Genomic DNA, 13,882 nt, shown 5'->3' on the forward strand with positions numbered 1-13,882 from the left:
AGCTCACTGTGTGGCCAGGCTGGCCTTGATGATGTCTGGTGATAAAGGAACCACCTACCTTCCTGCTGGGCATTTATTTTATTTTTCCCTGTCTTTTTATTTATCCGTACACAACTCCTTGCCTTCTGGTTTGGTGAAGCAGCAGGTCAGACAACTGCCACAGGAGTGTCTGTCAAAGTGGCCAGCCATGGAAACCCCAGCACCACACTCATCAGAAGGACGCTCTGGACGAAGGCGGCTAGTTCTGCCCTCCCGTCCGTCTCACAGGGCTTCCTTCCGCACAGCCAGCTTAGCCTTTTTCTCTTGTGCTCCTTCTTCTTCTCCTTCTTCCTCTTGGGAGTGGTGTAAGAGTTCTTCCTTTTCTTGGCACAACCACAAAGTCTCAGCACAAGATGAAGGGGGGACTCCTCTTGAATGTTATCGTCAGACACAGTGCGGGCATCTTCCAGCTGCTCACCAGCAAAGATCTGGAGGAATTCCTTCCTTATCCTGGATCTTGGCCTTTACATTTTCTATAGTGTCCGAGGCTTCAACCTTGAGCGTGATGGTTTTCCCTGTAAGGGTCTTCGCGAAAATCTGCATCTTGCTGGGAGGTGGCAGTGGTGGCGCATGCCTTTAATCCCAGCACTCAGGCAGAGCAGGTAGATCTCTGTGAGTTTGAGGCCAGCCTGGGCTACAGAGTGAGATCCAGGACAGGCACCAAAACTACACAGAGAAACCCTGTCTCAAAAAACAACAACAAAAAAGAAGGAGAAGAAAGGAGAAAGAAGAAAAGAAAGAAAGAAAAAAAAAAGAAGAAGAAGAAGAAGAAGAAGAAAAGAAGAAGAAGAAGAAGAAGAAGAAGGAGGAGAAGAAGAGAAAGAAAAGAAAGAAAGAAAATCTACATCTTGGCGGTGGTTCCACCACATATGGCGGATCAGAAAGCAGGGCATTTATTTTAAAGTCATCATAAGACACAAACAACCAAACAACTTGACTGGGAAGTCCAAGACTCACAGTTGCAATTGAACAGAACTTGCCAGAAACTCGGTCTGGCCAGGGCGAGCCACACCATCCCCTTTCTCCTACCTGATAGTTCGGCCAAACAAACAAGCCCTGCTGGAGTGGCGGGCCAGGCTGACACAGAACGCCTCTGTGGGGCTTATGTCGTACCTCTGAGGTAGCCTGGTCGCAAGGCCCTGCCCCTTCACCCTCCCCCTGCTGGTTACAGGGGTCAGACACTGACGCAGGTCACCTCAGTACCCCTTGAGGACAGACTCAACACCAAAGGTGTCCAGGCTTTTGGCCTCACTGGGTTCCAGATGGGTAACCCCCATTATTTCTGCGGCTGTAGGCAGATGGCTCAGAGTCCCTCCTAGGCTTCCACTAATATCGCTTGCTGGAGGACAGGATTGCCTCATTATTACTCGCCACTGGCTTCAATACGATGCCAGCAGGGAGACACCAGTTCACTGTCACTTGGGAGTGGCAGCCTTTGTTCTGTCTGGTATCTACTCACTGAGCGGTGGGGACCTCTGCACTGCCCAACACAGATGAAATGCCCCCTGCTTGGCTTTCTCCAGTACACCATGTAGAGATGGAGATGCTTCATCAGCCTTGGAGGGCAGAAGCCCGAGAATTAGAGGCTCTTGCTGGCATGGTTGGACACTGGTCACAGTGTTTTCTGAGGTAGTTATTTTCTAGAACATGTCTGACCTCTTAGTGCCGCCTCTCTTGTCCCTTGGCTAGAGAGAGCAGGCTTCAGAGGACCTTGTCTTTCCTGATGACATTCTGGTTGCTGGCTTCTTGGGCACCACGTCTGACAGGTGTAAGGCCCCTGCCACTCCAGAGCTTTCTCTCCATCTCCAGGGTCTTGTGGGTTTGTTTTCTGTGTAGTGTCAGGGTCAGTCGTCCTTGACAGCAGGAGAAGGGAGGTGTGCCCACCATCTTTCCCAGAAGACAACCACCTTCTTGGTTGCTCGGTTGCTCTGTTGGCTGTTGTGAGTCTAACTGAAATTCTCGTTGTCAGCTGGATGCCGCACTGGCTGCTCCCTTGGGTTAGGAGTACCTTCACCACATCCAAGCCTGAGTCACTGGTAGACTCACTGATAGATCAACCATAGACAGTTTTTAGGTGCCTGGTTTGGCCCGTCCTGTCGGCCTTTCATCTTCCTGCACTCCAGCGGCACCTCCTCTTGGACTTGCCACTGGTTGACGCGTGAAGGTGATAGACCTCAGAGCCACAGTGGTGTGCGTGCATTTTACTGCAACGTTTTCTAAACGTTAATGTGCCCGTGTGTGTGTGTGTGGTATTGGAACACATGTGTGATGTGAATATATATGTCCATGTACAGAGGCCAGAGGATGGCAATGGGTGCCCTTTATCACTCTATCTTCATTCCTTTGAGGCAGAGTCTCTCCTTAAACCTGGAGCTCTCCTTTTTGGTCTAGGCTAGTAGCCAGCAAGCCCCAGTGATCCCCTCAGGTCTCTGCTGTCTTCCCTCCTGCCACACTGAGTTACAGGCATATGCAGCTTATCATGTAGGTACTGAGATCTGAACACAGCTCCCCATAGTTACAGAGCACTCAACCATTGAGATAAGCCATCTCTCCAGGCCCATTTTCTTACTCAGTAACTGAGACCAAAGTGCTGAGTCTTCTTATGACCTGCAGACACTAGAGAACAAGCTTGTCATGTACCACCCCACAGCTCATAAGGCCTGTGTATGCGGAAGTGTTTCCCAGTTGTCGATGAGCCGACTGCTTGGCCTTTGACTTGATCCCTTGACCTCCGAGATAGAGATGGTTCTGTTGTGAGGGCTGCCAAGGGGCCCAGACCTCTTCATGTCCACAGCTATGGAGTACCAGCTTCCTCGGGCTTGTCAGCTCTGCCCTTTCATCTTTATGGAGGGATTGTGAGCAGGGGACCGAGAGCTTCTGGGACCTCATTTCCCAGCAGCTGTCTGCACACTCTGGGGGGAGTGTGGCTGAGTGGGTATCCCAAACTCTCACCCTGTCCCCCTTGAAACAGGAGGATCATGACATCATGGAAGCTGACCTGGACAAAGATGAACTGATCCAGCCCCAGCTTGGAGAACTCTCAGGAGAGAAGCTTCTAACCACGGAGTACTTGGGAGTAAGTACACATGCCAGAAGTGCCCTGGAACAGGATGGGCAGAAGGATAGGCATGATTTAATGCCTTCAGTAACAGGTTCTGTAGTTCAGCTTTCTGTAGGCCCACATTGGAGTACTAAAGTGTTGTTGGTTGTTTTTGTCCTTTTGGAGGCCCACCACCCAGCTCCCAAGTAAATCACACATGGAAGCTTATTCTTAATTATAAACATCTGGCCTTAGCTTGGCCTGTTTCTTGCCGCTTTCTTACTTAAACTGGCCCATCTGTCTTTTGCCTCTGGGCTTTTACCTTTTCTTATTTCTGTGTATCTTACTTCAACTCTTTCTCCATGGCTGACTGGGTGGCTGGCCCCTAGCATCCTCCTCTCCTTCTCTTGCTCCTTGATTCTTCTCCCAGATTTCTCCTTCTGTTTCTTCTCTCTGCCTGCCAGCCCTGCCTGTCCTTTCTCTGCCTTGCTATTGGCCATTCAGTTCTTTATTAGACCATCAGGTGTTTTAGACAGGCAAAGTATCACAGCTTCACAGAGTTAAACAAATGCAACATAAACAAGTCACACCCCTTGAAATCATGTTCCCCAGCAGGGTTCAGTAGGGCTGGGGCTACGAAAAGTTCTGTGTTAGCCAGTTGCTCTCAGGGCCCTGACAGCCTTGGAGACCGGTCAAAGCTAGACCTGCTGGTGTATGGAAGTGGAGTTGGGGAGAAATAGAAATAAAAGGGCTGCCAGGCATCTTTATGATGTCTGCAGTGTCACCCACGGTCCCAGTCGTCACCAGCTGAATCTTTCCATTTCCATGTTATGGCAGTTTGAATGTAAGTGGCCCCCATAAGCTCATAGGGAGTGGTGGCACTGTTAGGAGATGTGGCTTTGTTAAAGTGGCTATGGCCTTGTTGGAGGAAGTGTGTCACTGTGGGGGTGGGCTTTGAGGTTTCCTATGCTCAGGATACCACCAAGTGTCTCAATCAACTTCCTGTTGCCTGCAAGATGTAGGACTCTCAGCTACTTTTCCAGCACCATGTCTGCCTGCATGCTGCCACGCTCCCCATCATGATGATAATGGACTGAACCTCTGAAACTATAAGCAAGCCACCCCAATTAAATGTTTTCCTTTATAAGAGTTGCTGTGGTCATGGTGTCTCTTCACAGCAATAGAAACCGTAACTGGTTTCTGGACACATGTGTTAAATCAGTTTGTATCTTTCAACACAGAAGTAGTGGCTGAAGATCAGCAGGCAGGGTAAGAGTAGGCAGACAGCCAGGGTTCTCCTGCATGTCAGGCATGGGAGAAGGAAGAGAGACTCTGTGATAGTTCAAATGTATTTGGCCCCCATAAACTCATAGGGAGTGGCACTATTAAGAGGTGTGGCCTTGTTGGAGGAACTATGGTCTTATTGGAGGAGGCTGGATGACACACACCTTTAATCCAGACCTTGAGGCTGGAGAGCACACCTTTAATCTGGACCACACATTCTGTTGGAAGTGTGTCACTGCAGGGGTGAGCTTTGAGGTCTTTTTCTCAAACTTCACTCAGTGTGACTGTCAGTGGACTTCCTGTTGCCTCTGAGTCAAGATATAGGACTCTCAGCTTCAGCACCATGTCTGCCTGCATGCCACCATGCTCCCTGCCATGATGGACTGACCCTCTGAACTGTAAGTGAGCCCCCTCAATTAAATGTTTTCTTTGTAAGAGTTGTCGTGGTCATGGTGTCTCCTCACAGCAATAGAAACCCTAACTAAGACAGGCCCTAAGGACACAAGTCAAAAAGCCAGAGGGGACTGCAGAGAACCTGAAGAATGCAGTGTCTCGGAGACAGAAGAGTGGCCAGTGGTGTCATCATCTGCCATAGGGCCAGAAATTGCCCTCTGAGAGATCCTTGGTAGCATTGATGCTCAGCCAACTCCAGGAGCCACTGGCTAATAACCAGCCAGAAAAATAGGAAGGAAGAAGGCTGGAGGTGTAGAGAATGCGCTTAGCATGCCTGAGGCCCTAGACTGAACTGCCAGCTCCAAAACTGATGTCTCAGGGTGTCAGAGAGCAGATGCATAGGCCGATACAATGCTGACATGCAAGCTTTTGGAAGGGAGGAGCAATTTCCAGGGATATGAACCAAACTAGACTGAAGCCCTGGGCTGGCTGGCTGAGCACACCATTATTTTTCAGACAAGTTGTTGGTTCTTTGAAACAAAAGGTTGGCAGAGCCAGTTACGTGGATCCTAAAATCACCAGCAACTTGGAGGCCCTAAGTAAGTAGGTAGCTAGAGGTAGTAGTAGTAAGTAAGTAGGTGAGCTAGAGAGGAAGACTAGAGCCAGCCTCTCAACAAGGAACAGGCAAAGCCAGAGGCCCAGGAAGAGGAATGTGGCATGGTCATGTGACCTGATCCTTGACATGAGCAAGTGGAAACAGAAAGTACCTGTCCATGCCTACTACCACCCCAGCTAGGCCCTCATGCCCTCATCAGGAGCTGCTCTCCCTGATGACCTCTCCTCATGTCCTCCTATCATGTGAGGACCCTCCCAAGGAGTCTGGATTAGATGGCAGTGTATACAGTAGAATCTGAGTTTGAGGGACAGCCAGGGCCACCGCATGGAACTCTGTGGGTCATAAGCTGCACAGGCACTGGAAACTATGGGGTGAGGGGAGAGAAGGACTCCGTTGATTTCTATTTTAGCAGGGTCTGGGGATGCACTCATTTGACAGAGTGCCTCCCTAGCATGCATGAAGCCTAGGGTTCCATTCTAAACACCACATACTTGGAATCCCAGCACGGAGGGGGGGGAGGCAAGATCTCAAGTTCAAAGTCATCCTCAATTACATGTGAACATAAATAAGTAAATAAAACGTATCAACTTAGAGTCACACTGTGGCTACTTTGTGTAAATGGACTTGGGGTCAAGAATGGAGAGAAAGAAGTAAGTAATTGAAGAGACTGGAGGAAGGCTAGCTGCTGCCCCCCAGTTAGGAAAAGGTCTGCTGGACAGAACCCACTCTTGTCCTCAGAATGTATCATGGAGCAGAGGAGCCCGGCTGTCTATGGAGGCTCGGTTCCCGCGTGGTCAATGCAGTGATGCTTCCGGCGGCCAGGAGGAGACCAGCCAGGGCCTCCAATTTGCTGGTGACACTCCTGAACTATGGCTAGACGTTTGTCTCCCTTGGGGAGCGTGTTGGCTTCTGAGAGGCTTGACTGCATGACAAGACATGATTCTCCAGAGCGTCTGCAGGACCCTCTACTTCAGAAGCAGGTGACCAGGAGAGGCCAGTGGGCGGGGCTTCTCTGCAGGGCAGGACAAGAACATCCGTGTCTGTGCCTCTAACTCTACAGTACTCAAATTCCAGCATAGGGATTAATTGTGATTTTATCAGACATAAACCTAAATACAACCTCCAGTTAACGTTTTTGGCCCCACTACATAGTATACTGTGTGGGTGAGGTCTTATGTAGCTATAATGACAGTTTTTAGCAACAAAACCTGAGGCAGAGCATGCTGGGACTGCCAGTTTGGTTGAACATACTGGTGGGGTGCTTTCAATTAGTAACCACAGATGATGGGCACTTGGAAACGGTATCATTTCACCATAACCCATACTGAGAACCTCCTTAATGCAAGTATATCCGTTTTACTATGGAGGGAATAGTTTTGGAGCCCACAGAAAAGGTCCACACACTCTTGCTTATCTCGGTGGTGTCCGTTACCACTGTGTGGAGCAATGAGCTGTCAGAATGAGGACAGAAAGAATTGCTTATATAGAGGTGAAGGCCAAGGGCATCCACTTCCCATGGCTACAGGAACAAAAGACCACACACTGGCTGCCTTAAAACAGGCATGTATTCTGTCATGGTTTCGGAGGCAGAGGTCCAAACTCCAGGTGCAGGCAGGGCTGGGCTGTCCCCAAAGCTCTGAAGGAGACACCTTCCTTGATTCTTCCAGCTCATGGTGGCCCCAGATGATCCTTGGCTTGTGGCCACACCACTCTGATCTCTGCCTCCATCCTCAGGGGCCTTCTTGATTTCAAAAATCCTTAATTGTATCTGCAAAGATTCTTTTGCAAATAAAGTCATGTTCACAGGTTCCAGAGTCAGAGCATGCTTGAATTTTTTGGAGACCTCTTTTGAGCCCTACCCAGGCCACCTCAGGAGCTCATCACAGAAACATCCTTATTGAGATCACACACAGCTCAGTCTGGGGCGGAGCTGTGGCCCCTGAGGCCACTTGTGCACTCCTGGTGCTGCCGTCCTTCATGAAATCACCCTAAGCTGCTCCTCTGCACCCAGACCCGTGACCCAAAACTGCCCGCCTGCAGTCTGCGCATTCTGGGCAAGGAATTTTAAAAGCAGAGGTCTTGTCTTGCACTTTACCCTCATGGTGCATAAAGGACTTAATGTCACAGCTCATAGCTGCATGTGCCAAGTGAGGGGGATTAAACTGCATTGGTGATTTACTGTGACCGAGTAGCTGACAGAAGCAGCTGCAGGAGCAAAGGTTCCTTTTGGCTCACAGTTGAGGGGACACAGTCCAGCTTGGCATGGGTTCTGGTGGCTGCCGTAGCTTGGTCTGTGGCACCAGGACCTTGTGGCATGGCTTGTTCATGCTGTTGCCATCAGGAAGTGAAGGGCTAGACTAGAAGCAGAACCAAACTGTCCTTCAGGGCCTGCCCTGGCCAGCCGGGGACCATGAACCTGTGGGGCCATCTCACATTGCACCCATAACACCGACCATGGGTCACAGGCGTTTCTCTGGAAGTCATGACTTGGGGCTTTCGGCAGGACCCAGCAGAGATCTCAGGCTGAGTCTGAAGATGTTTGCTTTTGAAACATTTCGTCAGAAAACTAGATTCACAGCCCTGGCAGAGTGGTGATAAAATGGCAGCAGTTGCCTTCCTGGAGTTTACAAAAGAAGACAGTGAACAGATGGAACTGCCCCTTTGAAGAGGTCCAGTATGAGCTGCAGAGAATAGAATTCCCTGAAGAACGGAGCTTGTCTGAGACCTGCCTGAAATCCCTGGCATGTCCGGAACTACTACTGATTTAAAAACAGCACAGGACCTTGGGGCATGGGAAAGGACAAGGTGCATCCGGGACAGCTTGCCAAGATGCTCAGGCCTGGAAGGGAGCTGTCTCCAGGTACCTGCTCTGCTGAGCCACGATGCTGCCTCCCGCCCCCGCCCCGCCCCGAAGAGCTGTGTGTCAGAGCACACAGCGCCTCTGCACCAAGGAGCCAGGCCATGCCAAATGCTGACAAGGAGAGTGAGTTACTCTTCCAAGCTTATAAGAGAATGTCACATCCAGTGTGGTTAAGCAAGAGAATTCTGTGCAAACATACCTGTGTCTTAGTTACTGTTCTGTAGCTGTAAAGAGACACCATGGCCAAAGGTACTTATAAAAGAAAGCTTCTAATTGGGGGCTTGCTTATACTTTCAGAGGGTTAGTCCGTGACGACTGTGGCAGAGGATGTGGCGACAGCGGGCGCAGTCCTGGAGCAGTAGCTGAGAGCTCACATACTGACCCAGACACAGGAGGCAGAGAGAGAAGGGAAGTAGGCGTGGGTGGGCTTTTGAAACCTCCAGTGACCTTAACTTCCTGTTAACAGCCACTTGCCACCAACCTCTGTATCTCAGCTCACATCCTCTTGGATACTCAGTGAAACATGGAGCACGTGGCTAAGCCCAGATCTCTAGCCTCCAGGGAGGGACCCTAAAGCCAAGAATGCAGAAAAGACAACATCGGATCCCGTAGGAAAGACCTCATCTTTGATACAGACAGTGTCTGAGGCCAACAGAAAAGTCCTCCCTGCCACAACTTTGTTAGCCTTCCCTACCTGTTGACAGATTCCTCTCTCTCTCTCTCTCTCTCTCTCTCTCTCTCTCTCTCTCTCTCTCTCTCTCTCTCTCAACACATTGATTCATGGCTTTATTCTCTGTGACTGTAAAAGCTCATGTCACCCCTTCAGGATGACTTGAATCCGTGCTCTTGAACCATGGTCATTTATATTTGGCACACAATAAATGATTTTCTTTACAGAAGAGTTGTTATTTTACATTCACAAAATGGGATTTTTTAAAAATCTGCATTAGGATGAATTTGTAATGTTTCCTACTGAGAGATAAAAGATGACAAGAAATATTTTTACAAGGTGTGTTAGAACAGAATTCTCTTAGCCCATGACATCCCAACCAGGAATGTCTTTTCTCCTAATATAGGAAAGTCAGCTTTCACATGAAGTTTTTATCTCTTGTTTCTATGAAGAAAGGCAGGGAAGTCAGAGGCCATTCCTGCATCTGCTCTGTTTTAAGTGTCTTTAGCTCAAAATAACTTGTATGCTAAAGTGGTCTGTTTTAGAATGATAGTCTACCACCCTCCACCTGTGAGACAGGCATTCCATGTTTCTTTGTATGCTGAAACTTGAAAGTACTCTGACAGCATAGTAAATCCCTATACTAGGAGAGCTAAGTGTTTGACCTCAGGTGACTGCAAATCATAGTTTTCCTACTGAGCTCAAATTAAACACAACCTCAGCTCAGCTCAGTGTGTCTTTGGCAAACTGAAAAATTGCTTAGATCTCATTGGCCCTGTACCTCTGTCTCAGTGCCATCAATTAGTTGGTTGTTTCTTGGTCATGAGATGACTGACAGCTACTGCCATAATCTGTAAAGTCAAGAAGGAGCCAGACACACAAGCCAGCTACACCTACCCTCAACAGTTGCTTTCCCTAAAATTCACTCTGGTGTCTACCATTTCTTATGCGTCAAAACAGGATCATGTGACCCCAAGCTACAAGGGAATCTGAGAAGATGAATTCTTTTTTTTCCTTGTTATTGGCCAGTCAGTTTATTTTATTAACAATGAACATAATCCTTCTTTTGTCTAATTAAAAAGGAAGATTTTAACCTTAACACAATAAAATTTTATATAACAAAAACAATTATTAAATAAGAATTACAGTAACAATATCCAACCCATTTGTATTTGGAAAAATTAAAGAAAATGTTTTGTCATCTAATTTTTGTGAGTCCAAAGTTTTGTATCTAATTTACCTTTTATCATAACTAAGAAAAACTATAACTCTAATTCTTTAGTCTTCAGCTCCATCAAAGACCCCAGAAGAGTGAAATGTTACCTAACAACAGGGACATCTTGCTAACTGGATAGTCACCCATAGTTCCTTTGTAATGTTGGGGTATCCAACTCTGGCCTATATATAGGCCTAGTATATCTGACAGACTTTGCTGTGAAGCAGGGAATTTTAAAGGACTGTCCTACCTTGTCTTGCAAACTTCAGCAGTCGCCTTTACTGTGTCCTGTTGGTCTAGTTTGGATAGTAACTGACAGCAACTGAGGCAAGGGCAGTTTCTTTGCTCACATGGCTAGCTTTTGCCATAAAGAAAATAAACTCCATACAAATTTTTTCAATGCCCAACAGAAGATGAATTCTTTTTGACTAGACACATTACTGTGTCAACAAAATAAGTTGTTGTGTTGGTGAGGGAGTGAATAGTAGTCAGCTAACAGTGTCTGCTGCTTCTAGGTTATTTTTTATGTGTAAAAAGATGATGATAATAGATAGGTAGGTAGGTAGGTGGGTAGATAGATAGATAGATTAGGGTTTCTATTGCTGTGAAGAGACACCATGATCATGGCAACTCTAATAAAGGAAAACATTTAATTAGGGCTGGCTTACAGTTCAAAGGTTTAGTCCATTATCAGCATGGCAGGAAGCATGGCAGCATGCAGGCAGACATGGTGCTGGAGAGGAGCTGAGAGTCCTACAGATTGATCCACAGGCATCAGAAGAGAGACTGACACACACTGGCCAGGCTTGAGCATCTGAGACCTCAAAGCACACCCTCAGTGACACACTTCCTCCAACAAGGCCACACCTCCTAATAGTGCCACTCCCTATGAGCCTATGAGGGCCATTTTCTTCCAAATTGGCACAGATGGATCAATGGATGGATGGATGGGTGGGTGGGTGGATGGATCAATCAATTGATCAATCGATCTTGTTTTCCTTTACTTTCTTTTGTTTTTTTTAATGGTTTTTTCAAGACAGAGTTTCTCTGTATAACAGCTCTGGCTGTCATGGAACTTGCTTTGTAGACCAGGCTGGCCTCAAATTTGGAGAGATCCTCCTGCCTTTGCCTCTTGAGTGCTAGGATTAAAGGCGTGCACCGCCACAACCCAGCTGTATTTTCTTTTTTTTTTTTAATTACATTTTTATTTTTATTTTTTTTTTAAGATTTATTTATTTATTATATATACAGCATATGTGACTGCAGGCCAGAAGAGGGCACCAGATCTTATTACAGATGGTTGTGAGCCTCCGTGTGGTTGCTGGGAATTGAACTCAGGACAGTCAGTGCTCTTAACCTCTGAGCCATCTCTCCAGCCCCATGTATTTTCTTTTTATTACATTTGTTTATTCAGAGGGAGAGGTGATATTTCTGTGGGCACATGCATGTTAACACACATGTGGAAGTCAGAGGACAACTTGTGAGAATTATTTCTCTCCTTCCACCATGTAGGTCATGGGATCAAACTCAGGCTGTTAATCTTGTCACAGCTGCCTTTACCCCCTGGCAAGCTTGCCTGTCCTGAAGTATAACCATATTACAATAATTCATGCTGGCCAGGAATGATGTCACACCTGTAATCTCAGAACTAAGGAGGCTGAGGCAGGAGCATTGCAAGTGTGAGGAGAGCCTAAACTACATAGACCCTGCCCACCACCCACCCCTAAAAAAGAGAGTTGAGTATGGCACGTGCTAGCTTGCACTCCGTCAGGATTTCATGTCTTGTAATGCAAAAAGAGAAGGTGGGAAAGAAGAAAAAACTCAAGGGAGCTTTTTAGCTTTGTTGACTGCTTTTGTTGTGATTGCTCTGGGTTTTGTTGGGGTTTTTTGAGGCAGGCTCTTACCTTATAGCCCGGGCTGGACTAGCACTTGAGATCCTCCAGCCTTGGGCCTCCCTAGTCCTGGGATTCTAGGCATGCAGCAGCACACCTGGCCTGGCCAACCTTTACCACTGAGTAAACTGTCAGTCATATGCTGCATTCTTTTTGTTGTGGTTAAATTCCCCGTTTTGCATTGGGAGAACCTCTCTTCAGGCAGACCCTCTGTCTGTAGTCCAGATGGAGTTGTTCTTGGACTGGAGGTGCAGCCACACCCCTTGCCAATCTCTGAAGCTCCTCAAGCATTTCCTTGGAATCCAGCTTCAAGAGCGAGTCCAGCCCAGGCAGGGCCACTGAGAAGTCGTCCCTCCGTGTCCTGCAAGCCCAGCAGATAGGAGGGGGCTCTGGCCTGTGGGAATGGGTGGTAAATGCTCACTGCATGCCAGATGCACTGCTGGGTCTGATTTTCAAACATCTGAGGATGGATGTGTGATGTATTGTCTGACCCTGTAAGCAGCATGAGGAGGGCAGGCTCCCATGATGCAGCGGGCCAGCAGCAGCGCCCGAGGTCCTCGCACTGCCCTTACTAGTAGCTTAACTCCTAGTTTTGTTTCACTTTTACTAAGTAGCCCAGGCTAGCCTCAAATTTGATATGTATCTCAGGTGAAGTCTTCTTAGGATTGACCAAATTCTAGCTAGCGTAGCAGAGAGGAAGTAGATCAGGCTGTCCCTGAGCCTACAGATAGACCATCTCTGCTTCCTCCCAGGCGCTGGCATTATCCAGGCTTTTACCACACTTTTGTGTCCCGTGTAACCTGTAGCACAGACCCTCTTCCTGTCAGCCCCTTTCTTCTGTTTATTTGGTTTTCGTTATTGTTTTCTTTTTCTTATTTTGGTACATGGCGTGTGTGCACGTATGTGTTCATATATGTGCATGCGGAGGTCACAAGTTGTCACTACATGTCACCTCTTCCTTTCTTGCTCTCCACCTGACACACTGAGGCAGGATCTCTCTGGGATCCGGCTAGTCTCCTTAGCCTGTTTACCCCAGGCATCCCTGGTCTGTGCTTCTCAGCTAGGATTACCAGCTAGGCACCACATCTGCCCAGCTTTTATGTGGGTGCTGGGATTGGAACTCTGTCTTTATACCATCTCCCCACCTCCACCACCACCACCCCTTTTTTTGAGACAGTTTCATGTAGCCCAGGCTAGCCTCAAACTTGCTATGTAACTGAATTCTGATCTTCCTGCCTCCTAAGTGCTAGGAATACAGGTGCCCTTGAGCCGGCTCGCATGGCATCTTGTCCCTGGAAACCTGTTCATCCACTCTGCTTCGGGGTGGCTCTTAGTGACGCGTGGTCTCAAACCTGTTTCTTACTTCCACCAGATCATGACCAACACTGGGAAGGCTCGGCGCAAAGGGCTGGCCAGTGTGCAGTGGAGCGGGGATGAGCCCCTGCGTCGGCCCGTCACCCCTGGCGGCCACAGGACGGGGTGCCCAGTGTAAGTTCGGGATACAGGAAGCGGGAGTCTGTTTTCTTAAGCGCTGTCTTGATTAACTGCTGTGTAATATGTATTCAAGTGCATAATAAAGCATTCATACTGGAAAGCATTTCTCTATTGTTTATCTCTTGAGGATTTTTGGAGGAAAAGCAGGTGGGGTCCCATCTCCCTCATACACACTTAGGTTTCTTCCCGAAGGAGAAGTGTGTGACTTGCTAGAATCCCAGGGCCACCTCCAAAGACCAGTGTTGGCAAGAGTCATTCAGAAGAAAGTTCCTGAGCAATGGCGGGTTCAGCCAGTTTGAACGCCTGCCCTATCTATCGTTCATTCGTGTGGCCTTTCCTCATAGCGCCAGGTCCAGTGCTAGGACTGGAGTGTCACAG

General features: G+C 48.0%; 1 protein-coding gene and 1 pseudogene across 5 annotated transcripts in view; one reads left to right on the plus strand and one right to left on the minus strand.

The window, feature by feature from the left end:
* Armc9 (armadillo repeat containing 9) overlaps window positions 1-13,882 on the plus strand; it is a 136,744-nt gene that overhangs the window by 97,860 nt on the left and 25,002 nt on the right. For 4 of the 5 annotated variants that reach the window (XM_028876222.2, XM_037210043.1, XM_028876225.2 and 1 more), the window contains exons 20-21: window positions 3,011-3,115; window positions 13,383-13,498. In XM_028876222.2, coding sequence (XP_028732055.1) covers window positions 3,011-3,115; window positions 13,383-13,498 — 221 coding nt within the window. Of the gene's footprint in view, window positions 1-3,010; window positions 3,116-13,382; window positions 13,605-13,882 lie in introns of those variants that run through there. The other variant, XM_028876227.2, reaches the window with a different exon arrangement.
* Window positions 85-582, minus strand: LOC114697872 (annotated as a pseudogene).

Source organism: Peromyscus leucopus, chromosome 13 (assembly GCF_004664715.2).
Source record: "Peromyscus leucopus breed LL Stock chromosome 13, UCI_PerLeu_2.1, whole genome shotgun sequence".
Lineage (NCBI taxonomy): Eukaryota > Metazoa > Chordata > Mammalia > Rodentia > Cricetidae > Peromyscus > Peromyscus leucopus.